Source organism: Balaenoptera physalus, assembly GCF_965194825.1.
Source record: "Balaenoptera physalus genome assembly, chromosome: 21".
Taxonomy (NCBI): Eukaryota; Metazoa; Chordata; class Mammalia; order Artiodactyla; family Balaenopteridae; genus Balaenoptera; species Balaenoptera physalus.
In genome coordinates this window covers 31639746-31658581 of record NC_138902.1, presented here as the reverse complement: position 1 = coordinate 31658581, position 18836 = coordinate 31639746, and the positions used below count along the sequence as shown (strand labels likewise).

The 18836-nt window shown below is 37.2% G+C and overlaps 1 protein-coding gene across 9 annotated transcripts in view; it reads left to right on the top strand.

Moving 5' to 3' along the window:
• The window catches only part of PRIMPOL (primase and DNA directed polymerase), a 39960-nt gene that overhangs the window by 17193 nt on the left and 3931 nt on the right, over positions 1-18836 (top strand). For 6 of the 9 annotated variants that reach the window (XM_082444806.1, XM_082444809.1, XM_082444808.1 and 3 more), the window contains 5 exons: positions 2002-2289; positions 10785-10947; positions 12742-12830; positions 14923-15012; positions 15090-15198. In XM_082444806.1, coding sequence (XP_082300932.1) covers positions 2002-2289; positions 10785-10947; positions 12742-12830; positions 14923-15012; positions 15090-15198 — 739 coding nt within the window. The remainder of the gene's footprint in view (positions 1-2001; positions 2290-10784; positions 10948-12741; positions 12831-14922; positions 15013-15089; positions 15199-18836) is intronic. The other 3 variants (XM_082444807.1, XM_082444811.1, XM_082444810.1) reach the window with 3 other exon arrangements.

Genomic DNA, 18836 nt, shown 5'->3' with positions numbered 1-18836 from the left:
GAGTCCAGTGTGGCTAGAGTGAGAGACACAGTCAGACCTGATAAATGGGATGCCATCTGCGGCTTCGATCCTCTAAAATTATGAACTGTCAGAACCAGAGATGCAGAGATTATGGAATAGTCCAAATTCACCACTTTGGTTCCCCTCCCTCAATGTATCTCTTGGTGACATTTCTACTTCCTATTGTCAACCTTTCAGAAAGAGGAATTAGGAAGTGTAAGATCATAGAATGTTAGCAAGATGTACAAATCTGATCTCCTTGAAATACTTTCCTACCAGCCTGCCATAGAACCTGAAATTTCTATGATTGATACGTTCTTTTGAGTTATTCCCAGCCAATAAAATTGTCCCTGTATTAATGATGAGGTGAGGGTGATACTATTGGGGAAGGGCAGCAGAAAGCAGAGTAGTTTGCTGGAGCCGGTGTTAGTATTAAGGTGGTTACACCATCCATCGTCCTAGCCTGGCCTCCTAAGCACAGTCTTGGCAACTGGTTCTGCAGCCATGCCTTCTTGGTGTCAAGTAGGTGTAATTTTACATTTCCAGGAAAATTTACTTTATCAATTTATGTTTGGACTGCTTTATTGTCCTTTGATATATCATGATTTCTTTTTACTCAGTATTTACTTTATTTCCCTCATTCCAGAGATAATCATGTCTATATATGATTGCAAGGATCAAATGCTTTTGCTTTCATTTTGATTTTTAGTGTTTTACAAGATAGTGGATTTGTTTCTTTGAGGAGGGAAGTAATTAAGTCTAATTTGGAGAAAGAGAATTTTGAACTTAGAGCATGTGTATCGTATGATTTAAGGGTTCAAGCTGTCTGGTAAATAAAGTGACAAACCCAGACTATACCAATTTTAAAGACTAAAATTAAGTTTTTCTTATAGTAGTGCATTTCTCCAGTATTGTTATACATGAAGCAGCTTAACCAGATTGTTACTTGATTTTATCATATAAATTATGAGAGCTTAAAGAAGCTCTGGATTGTCATACCATCTTTTCTATGTAAAGATAGCGCCACTCATATTTAGAGCTCTTAGAATAAATGTTGAAATACAACAGATGTCTTTACTTGCTTTAGTTCTGGACTTTAGTTATTGGGCCACACCCAGCTCATGACCAATTATCGGGAGAGGCAGGAGGAGCAAGAACCTTAAACTGATGGCTGTGAATGTCGAGGTTCTTGGGGTATGTCATGCGAGTAAAGGAGAGAAAATAAGTCCTGAGAAATTTGCTGACATCCTGACATAGGGAGAGTGTGGCAGAGCTTGGCAGCACTGTTTACTTGTGTAAACCTTGCATTCTTTAATCATTGATTGTGAATGTAAATTCTACTCAATTTGTATTCATTAAAATGGTGCTTTTTGGTGACAGAGCATTCGGCCCAGGCCCATACTAGCAACACTGACAAATCTTCTCACATTAACCTTCCCTTCTAAGATGATTAGTTTACAAGTTACACCAAACTCCCCTGTCAAAGGGAATTTAAAAAGTAAAAGATTACACAAGAGGAAGGAAGTATAGGAGAGGGGTCTTACAGTTTATAATAACAACTCAGTTTTTTTTTTTTTTTTTTTTTTTTATAAATTTATTTATTTTTATTTTTGGCTGTGTTGGGTCTTCGTTTCTGTGCGAGGGCTTTCTCCAGTTGCGGCGACCGGGGGCCACTCTTCATCGCCGTGCGCAGGCCTCTCACTATCGTGGCCTCTCTTGTTGCGGAGCACAGGCTCCAGACGCGCAGGCTTAGTAGCTGTGGCGCACGGGCTTAGTTGCTCCTTGGCATGTGGGATCTTCCTGGACCAGGGCTCGAACCCGTGTCCCCTGCATTGGCAGGCAGATTCCCAACCACTGCGCCACCAGGGAAGCCCCAACAACTCAGTTTTAAAACCAGAAATAGAAGCCTTACTGTGTAAAATTGTCCTGTGTAGACTTGTGCCTAGATCTTGTTATAGTTTTCAGAAAACGATTAGATTAACCTTTTTATTTTTTCTTTAGGTAATTTTGTGAGAAAAATTTTAGAGCCTGCTTTTCACTTAATTGCTAGTGAAGATGATGATATGACTCCAGAGACAACGGGCCATGAATTTTCCCATTTTTCTGAAACACCAATTAAACAAGGAATTTCCTTAAGCAAAAAGTCCACAGATGAGGATATAGGAGAGAGCTGGACAACGAATTCAGAGAAACTGGAGAGGCTGGGGTCAGCTAAGCAAAGCAGTCCTGATCTTTCATTTTTAATTGTGAAGAATAACATAGGAGAAAAGCATCTTTTTGTGGATCTAGGTAAGTAGAATTGACAGCTCTCTGTTGGACTGTCCTTGTGTACTTCTGTGAGAGACCAGTCAGTGCCCACTTGTCACTTTGCTTAGGATTCTTACTACCACCACTGCTCCACAGCGACTGGGGTCACTAACAGAATGTGATCAGTGAGCTCAGGTGCAGGAAATCTAGTAGGTTTCTGTTAGGAGATCTTAAAGGGGTCCTGTGGGACATAAGCAGCAGGCTGGCCTGAGCTCCAGAAGAGAATGGTTGTGGCTGGCTCCTGCTCTGAAATGGTCACAGGATTCATGATGGGACAGTTGGATAGCAGTCTCCAATGCTGCTGACAGGTTTAATTAGATGAAATAAATTGTAAAAATAGGTACAATGTAAAAATGGAGCTATTAGGTGGCAAAGTAAGCCTGGCGTTTTCTGCACTGAAGAGCTTTGCAGGGGTTGTTTCATCAACTTCCTACTATGATAAAACTGGTGGCTGCTTCAGCTGTGCTCTCTTCTGCCCTGCTTGCTTCTGGTCTCTGAATCTGAGGATATGTGAAGTACTGGCACAAGACCTCAGCCTGTTTAGGTAACACACAGGCCAGTCAGGACCCCTAATTCAGCTGAGCTCCAATTTGGTGAAATGAACCTCATTTTTATGTTGAGTTCTAGCTTGTGATTTGAAAAGCCATAAGAGCAGCATTTTTGCCATTGATGGTTAGAGCAACTCAGAGAGCTTCAGTGTCTACAAGTTGAAGAAAAGTAGGTTTAAGCTATAAGCAAGATTACCAGGCCAATCAGGCTGAGAATAGGAAGTGTTCCTGCTGTATTGCATATCTTTCTAGCACCGTTGACAACCAAGTATAAGAATTTGGAAATAAAACAGGCATACCTTGTTTTGTGACACTTCACAGGTATTGTGTTTTTTACAAATTAAAGGTTTGTGACAGCCCTGAGTCAACCACTGATATCGCAATTTTTCCAACAGCATTTGCTCACTTTGTGTCTGTTTCACATTTGGTAATTCTTGCAATATTTTATACTTTTTCATTATTACTTGTTTTGATGATCTATGATTAGTGATCTTTGATGTTACTACTATGACTCGCTGAAGGCTCAGATGGTGGTTAGCATTTTTTTAGTTATAAAGTATTTCTTAAGGTATGTATATTTTTAAAGACTGCTATTACACCCTTAATGACTATAATATAATATAAACATAACTTTTATAAACACTGGGAAGCGAAAAAATTCGTGTGACTTTATTCTGATATTTGCTTTTATTGTGGTGTTCTGGAACTGAACCCACAGTAGCTCTGAAGTATGCCTGTAGCTTTCAGTGTACAGGTCTTTCACCTCTTTGGTTAAATTTATTCCTAGATACTTTGTTCTTTTTGATGCAGTTGTAAGTGGGATTGTTTTCTTATTTTCTCTTTCAGTAGTTTATTAGTGTATAGAAACACCACAGATTTCTGTATATTGATTTTGTATCCTGCGGCTTTACTGAATTCATTTATTCTAACATTTTTTTGGTAGAGTCTTTAGGGTTTTCTACATATGATTCCTGACTTAATGATGGTTTGACCTACCATTTTTTTTTTCCCACTTACAATTTTTTGACTTTACAGTGGTGTAAAAGTAATATATTCAGTGGAAACCATACTTCGAATTTTTCAGTTTTGATCTTTTCGTGGTCTAGTGATGTGTGGTATAATACTCTCATGATGCTGGGCAGTGACAGTGAGCTGCAGCTCACAGCCAGCCATGCAGTCATGAAGATAGATCAGTCACAATCATTTTGTATCCAGACAACCATTCTGTTTTTTTACTTTCAGTATACTATTCAATAAATTACATGAGGTATTCAGTGCTTTATTACAGAATAGGCTTTGTGTTAGATGATTTTGCCCAACTGTAGGCTAATGTAAGTGTTCTGAGCACATTTAACGTAGGCTAGGCTAAGCTATGATATTCAGTAGGTTAGGTGTATTAAATGCGTTTTCAACTTATTTGTTGGGATGTAACCAGTTGTTAGTTGAGGCAGACCTGTATAATATCAAGTATACAAGTATACAATATATCTGCAAACAATGACGGTTTTACTTCTTCCTTTACAATTTGGATGCCTTTTTCCTTTTCTTGCCTAAGTGCTGTGGCTAGGACTTCAAATACTACATTGAATAAAAATGACGAGAGTGTGCGTTCTTGTCTTGTTCCTGATCTTAGAGGAAAAGCTTTCAGTTTTTCACTGCTGAGTATTTCTAATTGTGGACTTGTCATATGTGGCCTTTATGTTGAGGTATGTTTCCTCTGTATCCACTTTATTGAAAGTTTTTATCATAAGTGGATGTTGAATTTTGTCAAATGCTTTTTCTGCATCTGTTGAGATGATCATATGATTTTTATCCTTCATTTGTTAATGTGTTGTTACATCACATTGATTGATATGTGGATGTTGGACTGTCCTTGCATCCCTGGAATAAATTCCACTTGATCATGGTGTATGATCCTTTTAATGTAGTGTTCAAGTTGGTTTGCTAATACTTTGTTGAGGATTTTTAGATCTATGTTCATCAGTGATATTGGCCTGTAATTTTCTTTTCTTATGGTATCTTTGTCTAGTTTTGCTATCAGGGAATGTTGGTCTTGTAAAGTAAGTTTAGATGTGTTCCCTCTTCTATTTTTTGAAAGAGTTTGAGAAGGATTGATACTAATTCTTTGAATCTTTGATAGAATTCACATTTGAAGCCATCTGGTCCTAGACTTTGCTTTGTTGGGAGGTTTTTGTTTACTGATTCAGTGTCCTTACTAGTACTTGGTCCATTCAGATTTTCGATTTCTTCATGATTCAGTTTTGGCAGGTTGTATGCGTCTAGGAATTTATTCATTTACTCTAGGTTGTCCTATTTGTTGGCATATAATTATTCATGGTAGTCTCTTATGATCCTTTGTGTCAGTTGTAATGTCTCCTCTTTCACTTCTGATTTTATTTATGTGAGTCCTCTCTTTTTCTTGGTGAATCTACCTAAGGTTTATCAATTTTGTTTATCTTTTCAAAGAACCAGCTCTTGGTTTCATTGATCTTTTTTTTTAGTCTCTATTTCATTTGTTTCTGCTCTGATCTTTTATTTCCTTCTGTCTACTAACTTTGGGCTTCATTTGGTTTTATTTTTCTAGTTCCTTGATGTATAATTTTAGATTGTTTATTTGAGATTTTTCTTGTTTCTTGAGGTAGGCCTATATCACTGTGAACCTTCCCTCTTAGAACTGCTTTTGTTGCATCTTGTACATTTTGGTATGTTGTGTTTCCATTTTCTTTTTTTTTTTTTTATACATTTATTTATTTTATTTATTTATTTTTGGCTGTGTTGGGTCTTTGTTGCCGTGCACGGGGCTTTCTCTAGTTCCGGTGAGCGGGGGCTACTCTTCCTTGTGGTGCGCGGGCTTCTCATTGTGGTGGCTTCTCTCGTTGTGGAGCACGGGCTCTAGGCACGCGGACTTCAGTAGTTGCAGCGCATGGGCTCAGTACTTGTGGCTCACGGGCTCTACAGCACAGGCTCAGTAGTTGTGGTGCACGGTCTTAGATGCTCCGCGGCATGTGGGATCTTCCCGGACCAGGGATCGAACCCGTGTCCCCTGCATTGGCAGGCGTATTCTCAACCACTGCACCACCAGGGAAGCCCTCCATTTTCTTTTATCTCAAGGTATTTTTTTATTTCTCCTTTAATTTCTTTGTTGACCCATTGTTTACTCATTAGCATGTTATTTAATCTCCACATACAAGTGAATTTTCCAGTTTTCTTCTTGTAATTAATTTTTAGTTTCACACCATTGTGGTCAGAAAAGATGCTTGATGTGATTTCAGTCTTCTTAAATTTGTTAAGACTTGCTTTGTGGCCTAACATATAATCTGTCCTGGAGACGGTTCCATGTGCATTTCAGAAGAATGTGTATTCTGTTGCTTTTGAATGGAATGTTCTGTAAAGTCCATCTGATCTAATGTGTCCTTTAAGGCTAATATTTCCTTACTGATTTTCTTTCTGGATGCTCTATCCATTGATGTAAGTGGGGTATTAAATTATTCTGCTATTATTGTATTGCTGTCTATTTCTCCCTTTAGGTTTGTTAGTATTTGCTTTATATATTTAGATGCTCCTATGTTGGGTGTATATAAGCATTTACAAATGTCCTTTTCTTGTATTGATCCCTTTATCAGTTATCATTACATAATGCCCTTCTTTGTCTCTTATTACAGTCTTGGTTTTAAGTCTATTTTGTCTGATACAAATATAGCTATTCCAGCTTTCTTTTTGCTTCCATTTGTTCGGAATACCTTTTTCTACCCCTTCACTTTCAGCCTGTGTTTATCCTTATGTCTGAAGTGCATCTCTTGTAGGCAGCATATAGATAGGTCTTGTTTTTTTATTCATTTAGCCACTCTGTATCTTTTGATTGGAGAATTTAGTCCATTTACACTTAATTATTGATAGGTATGTACTTATTGCCATATTGTTAATAGTTTTCTGCTGTTTTGTAGTTCCTCTGTTCCCTTCTACTTTTCTTGCTCTCTCCCTTTGTGGTTTGATGCCTTTTCTAGTGGTATGCTTAGTTTCCTTTTGTCATTTTGAGTATTATCTACTATAGGTTTTTACTTTGTGGTTACCATGAGGCTTGCATATAACAACTTATAACAGTCTATTTTAAGTTGATAACAATTTAGGTTTGAGCACATTCTAAATCTCTAATATTTACTCCCACTCCACGCTTTTGATGTCACATTTTATATCTTGTTTATCCCTTAATTATTGTAGTTATTTTTACTACTTTTGTCTTTTAACCTTCATACTAGTTTTATATGTCTTTTTTCTTTTTTTATAAACTTATTTAATTTTTTTGGCTGCATTGGGTCTTCGTTGCTGCGCGCGGGCTTTCTCTAGTTGTGGCGAGCGGGGGCTACTCTTCGTTGCGGTGCGCGGGCTTCTCATTGCGGTGGCTTCTCTTGTTGTGGAGCACGGGCTCTAGGCACGTGGGCTTCAGTAGTTGTGGCATGTGGGCTCAGTAGTTGTGGCTGATGGGCTCTAGAGCACAGGCTCAGTAGTTGTGGCACATGGGCTTAGTTGCTCTGCGGCATGTGGGTTCTTCCCAGACCAGGGCTCGAACCCGTGTCCCCTGCATTGGCAGGCGGATTCTTAACCACTGTGCCACCAGGGAAGTCCCTAGTTTTGTAAGTCTTAATCCACTACCTTTACTATATATTTACCTTTACCAGTGAGATTTATACTTTCATTTTTTTTTAAAAGACATTTATTTATTTATTTTTGGCGTGTCAGGTCTTAGTTGTGGCACGCGGGATCTTTGTTGAGGCATGTGGGATCTTTGATTGTGGTGCATGGGTTTCTCTCTAGTTGTGGCGTGTGGGTTTTATCTCTCTAGTTGTGGTGTACAGGCTCCAGGGCACGTGGGCTCTGTAGTTGTGGCGTTTGGGTTCCAGAGCACGTAGGCTCTATAGTTTGTGGCACACGGGCTCTCTAGTTGAGGTGCGTGAGCCCAGCAGTTGTGGCGCACGTGGGCTTAGTTGCCCTGCGGCAAGGGCATCTTAGTTCCCTGACCAGAGATTGAACCTGTGTCCCCTGCATTGGAAGGTGGATTCTTTACCACTGGACCACCAGGGAAGTCCCCATATGTTTTCTTGTTACTAATTAACACCCCTTTTATTTTTTCAGTTTAAGAAAGTCCCTTTAATATTTTTACAAGGCTGGTTTAGTGGTGATGAACTCCTTTAGCCTTTATTTTACTCTTTCTCTCTCCTTCAATTATAAATGATAACTTTGCCAGGTAGAGTATTCTTGGTTGGAAATTTTTTTTTTATGTCAGCCAGATTGAATATATCATACCACACCCTTCTGGGGTAATAGTCTTATGGGGGTTCCCTTGTATGTAACAAGTTTTTTTTCTCTTGGTACTTTAAGATTCTTTCCCTTGGGCTTCCCTGGTGGCGCAGTGGTTGAGAATCTGCCTGCCAATGCAGGGCACACGGGTTCGAGCCCTGGTCTGGGAAGATCCCACATGCCGCGGAGCGACTAAGCCCGTGAGCCACAATTGCTGAGCCTGCACGTCTGGAGCCTGTGCTCCGCAACGGGAGAGGCCACGATAGTGAGAGGCCTGCGCACCGCGATGAAGAGTGGCCCCCACTTGCCACAACTAGAGAAAGCCCTCACACAGAAATGAAGACCCAACACAGCCATAAATAAATAAATAAAATTTAAAAAAAAAAAAAAGATTCTTTCCCTTTAACTTTTGGCATTTTAATTATGATGTGTCTTGGTATGGGTCTCTTTGGATTGATCTTATTTGGAACTCTCTGGGCTTCCTGTATCTGTATGTCCGTTTCCTTCCCCAGGTTAGGGATGTTTTCAGCCATTATTTCTTCAAATAAGTTTTCTGTTCCTTTCTGTCTCTCTCTTTTTTTCCCCTAGGACTCCTTTAATGTGAATGTTAGTCTGCTTGATGTTGTCCCATAAATAAGCAGTCTCACTTTTTTTCCATTCTTTTCTTTTTTTGCCGCTCTGATTGGGTGAGTTCCTCTGCCCTGTGTTCGAGTTCACTGATCCTCTCTTTTCCTTCATCTAGTCTGCCGTAGAACCCCTGTAGTGTATTTTTCAGTTCACTTATGGTATTCTTCAGTTCTTTGATTTCTGTTTGGTACTTTTCTATATTTTCTCTTTGTTGACGTTCTCATCGTGCTCCTCCATTCTTTCCTGAGTTCAGCAAGCATCTTCATGACCATTATTTTGAACTCTTTATCAGGTGAGTTACTTTTCTCCATTTCATTAAGATTTTTTTCCCTGAGGTTTTATCTTGTTCTTTCATTTGGAATATATTCCTGTGTTTCTTCATTTTGCTTGACTCTCTGTGTTGGTTTCTATCCATTAGATGAAACAGCCACTTCTCCCAGTCTTGAAGGGTTGGCCTTGTGTAGAAGATGAACTTTTTCAGTCCTGTCCTAGCTCATGTTGTCACAAATCTCTGTGCTTGTCCAAGCAGCCTATTATATTTTTAATAGCTCCTAGTAACTGAGTGTGTGCCAAGACCAGTCAGTGCCCCAAAGGGGAGGATCTCAGTCAGCACCTAGATTCAAGCTGATTGGAAGCCAGACCTTCAGGCAGCAGCTTTTAAAGAATGCAAATATATACACTCCTGTGGGACCACAAGCTTAAGCCCTGCTAGTCACCAGAGCCAGGCCGTCTGGCTGGGCAGGAGTCACAAAAATTGGGGCTCCAGATGAGTGTATAAGCTCCTTTCTGAGAGATACTGGTGAGCTGTAGTGAGGTGGAGGGAGAGTGCAAAGATGGTGTCCACTGGCCTCCATTCCCTAAGAGCCCCTAAGCTCCAGGACAAGCAAATAGGCCTCTTTGTTAGAAAGACTGGGGGGGGTGTTTAAGTCTGCTGTCTGTGCAGTACTCTGGGAGTGGTAGTCTACCAAAAGCTGTCTCTCTGATTGTTATAGCTCCGTGGGACCCAGGATCACAAGCTTCCCTAACCTCTAGAGCCAGGAGATCAAGGGGTATCTGGATGGTAGCCACAGAAACCGTGTCACCAGATGTGAAAACCAGGGCAGCAGATGTGTGTAGAAGCTCCCCTCTGGGAGCTACTGGCACTCTGGATCATGGCAGAGGGAGAGCACAAAGATGGCACCCACTGCTGGGGCAAGGCTGAGGGGTGGTATGAAGACGGTACCTGCTGATAAAATAAAAAATAAAGGTGAAAGAAAGATGGCTCCTTGCTTTAGCAAGGCAGAAGGAGAGCCCACCAGGCTCCATCCTTATCAAGGAAGGTGGTGCCCACCAGCCTCCATCCTTAGAGAATATCCCAACAGGACCTTGCCCCTCAGACCAGTGCTTTAAAATTAGTAAATGAGTCTCTTTCACATAACGAGTGGGCGCTTTTCAACGGGCTGCTTCTGCACTTGACCCTGGGGCAGGTGAGTCTGCATGTGAGCCCTTTAAGGGCCGTTTTCAGTTTTCATGGCCCTGTGGGTCTCGTGGGTGTGAGCCCAGTTGGTCCTCACACCCAGGTGTTTGGAGGGCTCAGCTGTCAGGTGCCGGTCTTAAAAGTTGGGGTGCCTGATGTGGGTATGAACCCTGTACGCCTTGGGGAGAAGTTCCGGGTTTGCGTTCCCTTCTGACTGCGTGCTGCCGTGCCTGGGGTGGGGTTTATGGTGAGAGTGCCTCTCAGCCTTTCCTGTCTGCTTCTGTGTGACTTCCCTCTCGTTTGCCTGATGTGAAGGGGCCGTTCCTCTGGTTTTCAGATTTTTTCCCACAGGAAATTGTTCATGTACAGCTGTAGATTCAGTGTGTCCCTGGGAGAAGGCGAGTGTTCAGGATCTTCCTATGTCACCATCTTGAACCACAACCAGGTGTTTTTTCTAATAATACTATACAGAATTAACTTAATATTTGCTGACTATAAAAACAAATCACTGAAAACATGCATTCATATTGTTTTATTAATTTTTGATACAGGAGTTTATACAAGAAATAGAAACTTTCGACTGTATAAATCATCAAAAATAGGAAAGTATGTGCCTTTGGAGGTTGCTGAAGATAACAAATTTTATCCTATACAATCGAAGAATATTTCCATAGAAAATCAATATTTCCTCTCTGCTTTGGTCAGCAATGTCAGGTATACAGGACCAGAATTAAATCATTGTGTGTTCATGAATATTTATTAAGCAGTGAATGGCACTGTATGTTACTAAAATGTGAATTGTATAAATTTTTTATATCTTGAGTAAAAGAGAGTCATTTCTTAAAAATTCTAGGTTAACTTCTTTTTTGTCCACTAACTAAATAATATATTAAAAGTTATTTTTTAACCACTTATTTTTCTCTTTATATCCTTTTATGATTATATTTGATATATTTTCCAGTTTTTCTAAAATGATTATTCTATAAGAATGAAAAATGACTTGTATTGCATTTGGAAATGTAATTACTGTTAACATTTAATTTTCTTTTTATATATGCACATACAGAAATATAATTTACATAGCTCCTTCATTTAAAACATATCTCTTGAGATCATTATTTATATGGTTATGTCACCTGTTTTATCCACTCAGCATTATGTCATGAATATTTGTCAAGTTAATTACTAACAGTAAATTGTAAATAAAATTGTTGATGTCTATATAATTTTCCATTATACTGATATACTCTATTGTCAGTTCTGTTAATGAACATTTAAATTCCCATGTTTCGGTCATTTTTAAAAAGTGTGAAAGACATCTTTCAACAGAAATATATGCCTTTATTCCCTTTCACTCTGGGCTGGCAATTTTTGTTAGTGTAGGACATGTGGTTAAAGATTAGACTAAATTGCCTTGCTGAATTAACTTATTCTGATTCTTCTCCTTTTTGCCTTTCCTACATATAATTTTAAAGAGAAATTCCATAGAGATAAATCTTAATAAAAATACTTAAAATACACTGCCATAGGGAAAGTTGTGTCCAAATGTCGACTTGATAGCGGTTACTCAGGAGGGTGGGAAGATGTGTTGTTTTTCTCTATATATTTATGGACTATCTGAGTTTTCATAACAAATCTTAGAAGTAACATCAAAGTCTCAGTTTCCTTACCTTTAAAATGGAAATAATATTAACATTTATTTCATGGAGTTGTAAGGATTAAATAAGAGCTGTATGTGTGTGCTTACAACAGCGCCTGACACATGGTCTCTGCTCAATAAATGTTAATTATTCGTCATATCTGAGATTCTAGAGGTAGTATGGTCCTAAAAATTACATGATTCTTGCTCCCCACTGTTGTTGGCACCAGAATAAGGTCACATTCTGTCAGGTATGCGAAAAGTAACACAGTTGGTCTCTAATGACAGCCTGAAGTACAGGTAATCTCTTGATTACCAAATCTCATTTCTTTTGTAGTTTCAATATTAATTTTACAGAAGTGGAGAGTTCTTCTACTGAGTAGAGTTATCTTAATTGTCATTTGTGTATCCAACTAAATATCAGGTATTTTTCTTTCTGACATAAAGGCTAAATTCTTTATGGTTATGAATGTATTTTTGCTTTCAGTTAATTTTAATCTATTTTCCCTTTGCTTTCATCCCTCATTTTTTCTTCTTATTATCCAGACTTTTAAAATTATTGTTAACATAAATTTCAAAGGCTCTGTATGTTTGGGGAATAGTTCATTCTGCAGCTTCAGCAGTCCTAGAGTCTTCTGATTCATTCTGTAGTAGAGGAAAGCATCAGTTTCAAATGATCACCAAACTACTCTTTTTTTGTACGGGTTGGATTGGTGCTTTTATAGGCAAATGTGGCATAAATATCCTAGAACAGTTATCTGTTGAACAAAGGATTTTATTATGAAACTATTTGAAATTGTGTCCTTTCTGTAGTCACGTCTCTTTAATTCTAATATGTTACTTTTTGTTGTACATATTTTCTTCTTCAGATTCTCAGATACTTTACGAATTCTGACATGTGACATATCTCAAAATAAACAAAAACGAGTTGAGTATTTTAACCATACCAGTACTTCAGGTAATTTTAAGAAAACAATTTCTTATGGAAATTTAAGGATGCAAAATTTATTTTGCTTATAAATCTTAAATCTTAAGTATTCATATGTACTGATCCTTCAGAACAACTGGGTTTCTATCCAAAATGGAAAAGTGTAAATATTGATGTATTTTAAAGCTTCTTTACTAATTTTCATTTTATGGTGTTTTGGGGAAAAATATGAAAATGTAGATTGTTTATATAAAATAAACACATATTAAAATGAAAAAAGTTCTCTTCACCCCTCTGTCCACAATCAAAGATGGGTAACCACTGTTAATAAATGCCTATTTAACCCAGCAGAACTTTTCCTATATTTCCAGTATATGGAGAGCTTCTGCATTCTTTTAATGGCCATATAATTTTTCACAAAATCTATGTGTTCTTCATTCCTATGCTGAAGAAAATATAGATCTTTTTCTAAGATATATATAAACTCTCCAGTAAATATTTTTATACACATATCTTGGGCTATCATTATTTATAATAGTGAAACTGAAAATTTAAATGTATAACAAAATGGGATTGGTTACATACTGTAAAATACTCTGTAGCCATTTGATTTAAATTTATAAAGCCTATATAATATGAAAAATGCCCATTTATGACGTTAAGACTCAAAATTATATGTGAGGTATGATCACAGGTTTATTTTAAAAATATGGATAACATTTTATGTTTATTTTCCTCTGGTTGTTTAACAGTTATTTCTAGACATTGATTTAGAGTTTATTCCTCTCATTTCTGCTGTAATATATTTCCCAAAATTTCTTAAATTATGTGTACTATTTTTTTTTAATTTTTATTTATTTATTTATTTTATGGCTGTGTTGGGTCTTTGTTTCTGTGCGAGGGCTTTCTCTAGTTGCGGCAAGTGGGGGCCACTCTTCATCGCGGTGCGCGGGCTTCTCATTATCACGGCCTCTCTTGTTGTGGAGCACAGGCTCCAGACGCGCAGGCTCAGTAGTTGTGGCTCACGGGCCTAGTTGCTCCGCGGCATGTGGGATCTTCCCAGACCAGGGCTTGAACCCTTGTCCCCTGCATTGGCAGGCAGACTCTCAACCACTGCGCCACCAGGGAAGCCCCTGTGTACTATTTTTGTAAGTGAAATCAGGCTTTATTTTAAGAAGTGTATTCTGTCTTTAAATTTAAGTAAGATTTTAAATAAATTATTTTTAATTATTCCATTAGAGTCTTAGATAGAAAATATAATGAATGTCAGTGCTCTACAGCTAAAGAGCACTGGAGAACACACCTGTGGTAAGCTGAGTTTATTACTGGTCACCACGGTGGAGAATCCTGCACACCATAGGAAACTGGGGGCATCTCAGTGAAAGGGTGTTAGAAAGGACTTACAGGATTCAGGCCTCAGTTAGATGCTTTTGAAGTCTCCAAGGAAGTGTGTTTGTTTTGAATTGGGTGCTGTCAGTGACAATTTTATGATTAGATATCTTGATAAATTTATCTAGAAGGAAGGCCGACTACAGGGAGACTAAAGCTACAATTGGTAAAGAAGGAGCAGCTACTTAACATTAGACAAGATAGGTGGGCGTTTGGTCATTTTTGTGGTTTGGAAAATGTTCATGTTTTGTCTGTGTTCACACATGATTACAGAGTGGTGTTCATTTTTGTCTTGAATCATCATGGCCACAGAGTGACCTTATCTGATGAAGTTCTATGAAATAGTTTATGATTAATAGAACACCAGGGCTGAGCTGTGAGTCCCCAGCCAGCTTGTAGCAACACCAAGGCCTCAGTGATAATACTAGGACAGCTCCTGGATGCAAGGGGCTGCTTTTCTCTTTATCAGAATGAAGCAAGCAACTGAAGTGATACTAAATGCTTTTTATGCAAATTAGCTAAAATTTGATTTAATTGAGAGCTCTGAATTTTACCTGCTTCCTTGTAAGAATCCATGACTGACTAAAAGACAAATTGCAGAGAAGGCCAAAAAAACCCAAAACAAACTGGCAGGGGCAGGTTGCAAAACCCATAGTTGTACTAAACAACTTAAAAGTTAACTCCTCATCTTTTAGCCATTATGATTTATAATTAATTTTTCTTTTTGTTGCAGTAGAAACCATTGAAGGTTTTCAGTGTTCACCTTACCCCGAAATTGATCAATTTGTTCTCTTGTTGGTGAATAAAAATGGCATTAAAGGAGGTAAACATAATCTTATTCTTAATTAACTGTTATATGATACAATAATAGTATCTTTAGAAACATTATTTGTGGTTCAGGAATTCGGCGTTGGAACTACTTTTTCCTGGAAGAATTATTGGTTTATGATATTTGTAAATACCGCTGGTGTGAAAACATTGGAAGAGCCCACAAGAGTAATAATATCATGTAAGTAATATTGTTTGTTGAGTTCTGTGTGTTTAACCAGTATTATATTTTAAATGTTTATAATTTTTAAAGATGAGAATATAAAAATGATTTTGTTATAACAGATTTAGTTGTAATTCAATTTATATTTTATTTGGTTTGTGTTTTTTAATATTTGAGTATCTTATTACCTTGCTTCTAGCACATATCTTTATCTGTACTTTATTTGGTAAAATAATCCCTTAAATAAATAGTAAAATCTTGAGGAAACTAAAGTAGAATTAAGTGGGGCTAGAAAGAAATGAAAGGTAGTAGCCATTGGCCCTTGACACCTATAGAGTCTAGATCAAAAGTGAGCAAATTTGGACAAGAAGGAAACTACTCCGTCAGTGTTTAAGAATTGGAGTTAAGGTTATGTTAACATGTTCAAGACAAAGAATGGTATAGAAGGGAACCAGTATTTATTGGGTGCTTGCTGTATATGCCAGGCCCTGTTTTTAGAGTTTTCTTTTAAATGCCCCTGGCAAAAGGAGAGGAAGTAAAGGAAGAAGTAAAATCAGAAGAATTTTAAATCATATAAGGAAATATTTAGAATAGGGATAAAATAGAAACCCAGTAGTTATCATTTATGATGTGAGAAATTTTGCTGTGTTTTAATACATAATGTCAAAGCTCAGACTTCGATATATCAAGCTTTTATAGCACATGGGGCAGATGTGAGAAAATGATCATGAAGCTTTTGTTAGAAAGCTGGAAAACATCTTAGATATTATTATTCAGTGCTATACTATATATGTAGATTAATTCAGTAAAGAAAAAAAACTTTAAAAACTATATATGCTCAATGCACAAAGCTATAACAGAAAAACACAAAAGACCACCCATAGTCCCAGAACCAGTAATAACTATGGTTAAGATTTTGGTGTATCTTTCTAGTCTTTTTTCTATGCATGAAAGTTTGCCAGAAAATCATTATCATACAATGATCATCTTTTAACTTCTTGAGATACTCAGGTTGCTATATATTTCTTTCTGAAGAATTACCAGGTTGTATTATGTATCCACAATGTATTCTTTCTCTTAACTGTGAGATACATCATATATATAAAAGTGTGTATATAATGTATTGATATATGTACATTTTAAGAACTAATACTAAAACGATAACTTGCCATATCTGCCACTCACCATAAGAAACAAAATTTATCCAAACCTCAGAAGTACCTTGTGGGCCCAGCCCCCGTTTCTTTAGAGATTATAGCTATTATCCTGGATTTTGTGTTAATCTTTCCCTTGCTTCTCTTTATGGTTTTTCCATATATATTTGTATCTCCAAACAATGTATTTCATTTTACATTTTTTTGAATCTTAGGTAAATTGCATCCTTTGACTTGCTTTTTTGGTCAACATTGTATTTGTGAGGTTCATCCATACTATACTGCAGCATGTAGCTGTTGCTTATTCTTGTTTTCATCATTGTATATGATGTCATTATACAAATATAAATATACCAGTTCATCTATTGTCCTACTATGGACATTTGGCTTGCTGCTATAAACAGTGAAGCTACAAATAGTCTTGTATATATCACTTAGCGCACATATGCAAGTTTTTCAAAATATTTCTAAAACTAGAACTGCTGTGTCATAGAATATGCACATATTTAATTTTATTAGATAATAAATTATTTTCCCAAATGGTCACGCTACTTTACACTCCCACCAGCAGTGTTTTCAGATTTTGTACTGCTCCATATTCTTACCAAAACTTTATTATTGTTAGATTTAAAAAATTTGTTTTGCTAATCTGGTGCGTTTAAAATGGTATTATGGTTTTCATCTGAATTTCCCTGATTACTAACAAATTTGAGGATTGGATTGTCAAACCTCATACGAATCAGAGATCTTACCCAATGATAAGCTTTACTAGTAGCTTTAAAGACATAAGGAAGCAAAGGCACAGGTGAAGCAGAGTGGGGCCTGGGACGTCTGGCACGGCGACCCGGGTCCTTCCTGCACTGGATGCTTTCTCTAACTCAGGCTGAAAGCTGAGGCAGAAGTGAGCAGTCACTGTACACAGCAGGGAGCATTGAGGTTATGAAACATCTTTTATATTCATAGTTACATAGCATGTGTGACATGTCCAGGGAACCATGCCTCATAAATCCATAGACTCTAGGTTTGTTTACCATATGCAGAAACATCCTGCGAAGAACATTCTACGTAGATAAGGACTCTCAACTTAGCAAATTGCCATTGGTCCCAGACTCTGTTATGTTGCCCTTAGTATCGTAATAATTTTTTCACATTGCTCCAAGGACAAAAGAAATACCTAACAGTTTATTAATCAGTTTCAAGCAACTTAGTATTTGTCCTAATAATTTAGTAGCTCTTTGAAAAAAAATGTTCATCAATTGAAAGAAAATATTTGTATTTCATTTTTTTAAATTGAGGTATAAGTGACATAACATTACATTAGCTTCAGGTGTACAACATGATTGCAAAATGATCTCCACAATAAGTCTAGTTAACATCCATCACCATGCATAGATGCAGTTACAATTTTGTTTTTCTGTGATGAGAACTTTTAAGATTTACTCTTATCAATTTCCAAATATGTAATACACTAGTATTAACTATAGTCACCATGTGTACATTATATCCCAATGACTGACTGACTTATACCTGGAAGTTTGGACCTTTTGAACCTTCTTAAATGTAATTATTAATGGGATGTGTGTCCTTTTGAACATTGCATACATAAACTCTTAAACCTTGGAATTAGGCTGGACACTGCCACCCTCACCGTCACGTCTCATTCCACATTTATGGTACTTTTCATCACAGCCACCACCAAAAAACCCAGCTCTACAAAGATAGGACATCACTGAAAGGAATGAAGAAAGGTGATAAATTGAAGCTATGAATTACAAGCAAGTAGTTTGCGGGGTGCTTGACAGATGTGTTATCACCGTTTCCCCAGAAAGATATAAATATCCTACGTCACTCTGGGGCACTTTGGTGTAGTTTGGGAACTGTAGCATTAGTCTGTTTATTAGGAAGTCTATTATTGGAATGTTTATGGGGCCATTAGACTGGGTTTCCAGCATTTTTCTCTCCTTGGTAAATGTCCCAATACCACATAGACTGTTAACCATTTTATGTTTCCTTTTCTGTGAAATGTGGGACGATTTTAAACTACTTAATCAAATTTAAAAAAATTTTTTTAGTGGTTATAGGATTGTTTGGGTTTTCTGTAACTTTAAGTTTGCTTAGTTTGGTATATTCTTATCTAGTACTTTGTCTCTTCTACCAAAATTTTCAACATTACTGGAAAAAGTTGATAATAGTATACTTTTAGTATATTTTGCATTTGTAGTTGTATCTCAATTTCTAATAACATTTATGTCTTTACCTTTTTTTGTTTAATCTTGAAAGAATTTTATTAGTCTTCACATTTTGTCCTTGATGATTTTTCTAAATTTTTGCTTTATTACTTCCTGCCTTTTAATTTATTAAGGTTTATTCTGTTAATTCTCTAAGTAAGTTGTGTTTAGCCATTTTTTTTGTAAATAAGCTTTTAGGATTCTAAATTTCTTTCTAAAGATCACTTTGGCTCTGTTTCACATATTTTATTTTTTATTTATTTTGGGGGGGTGC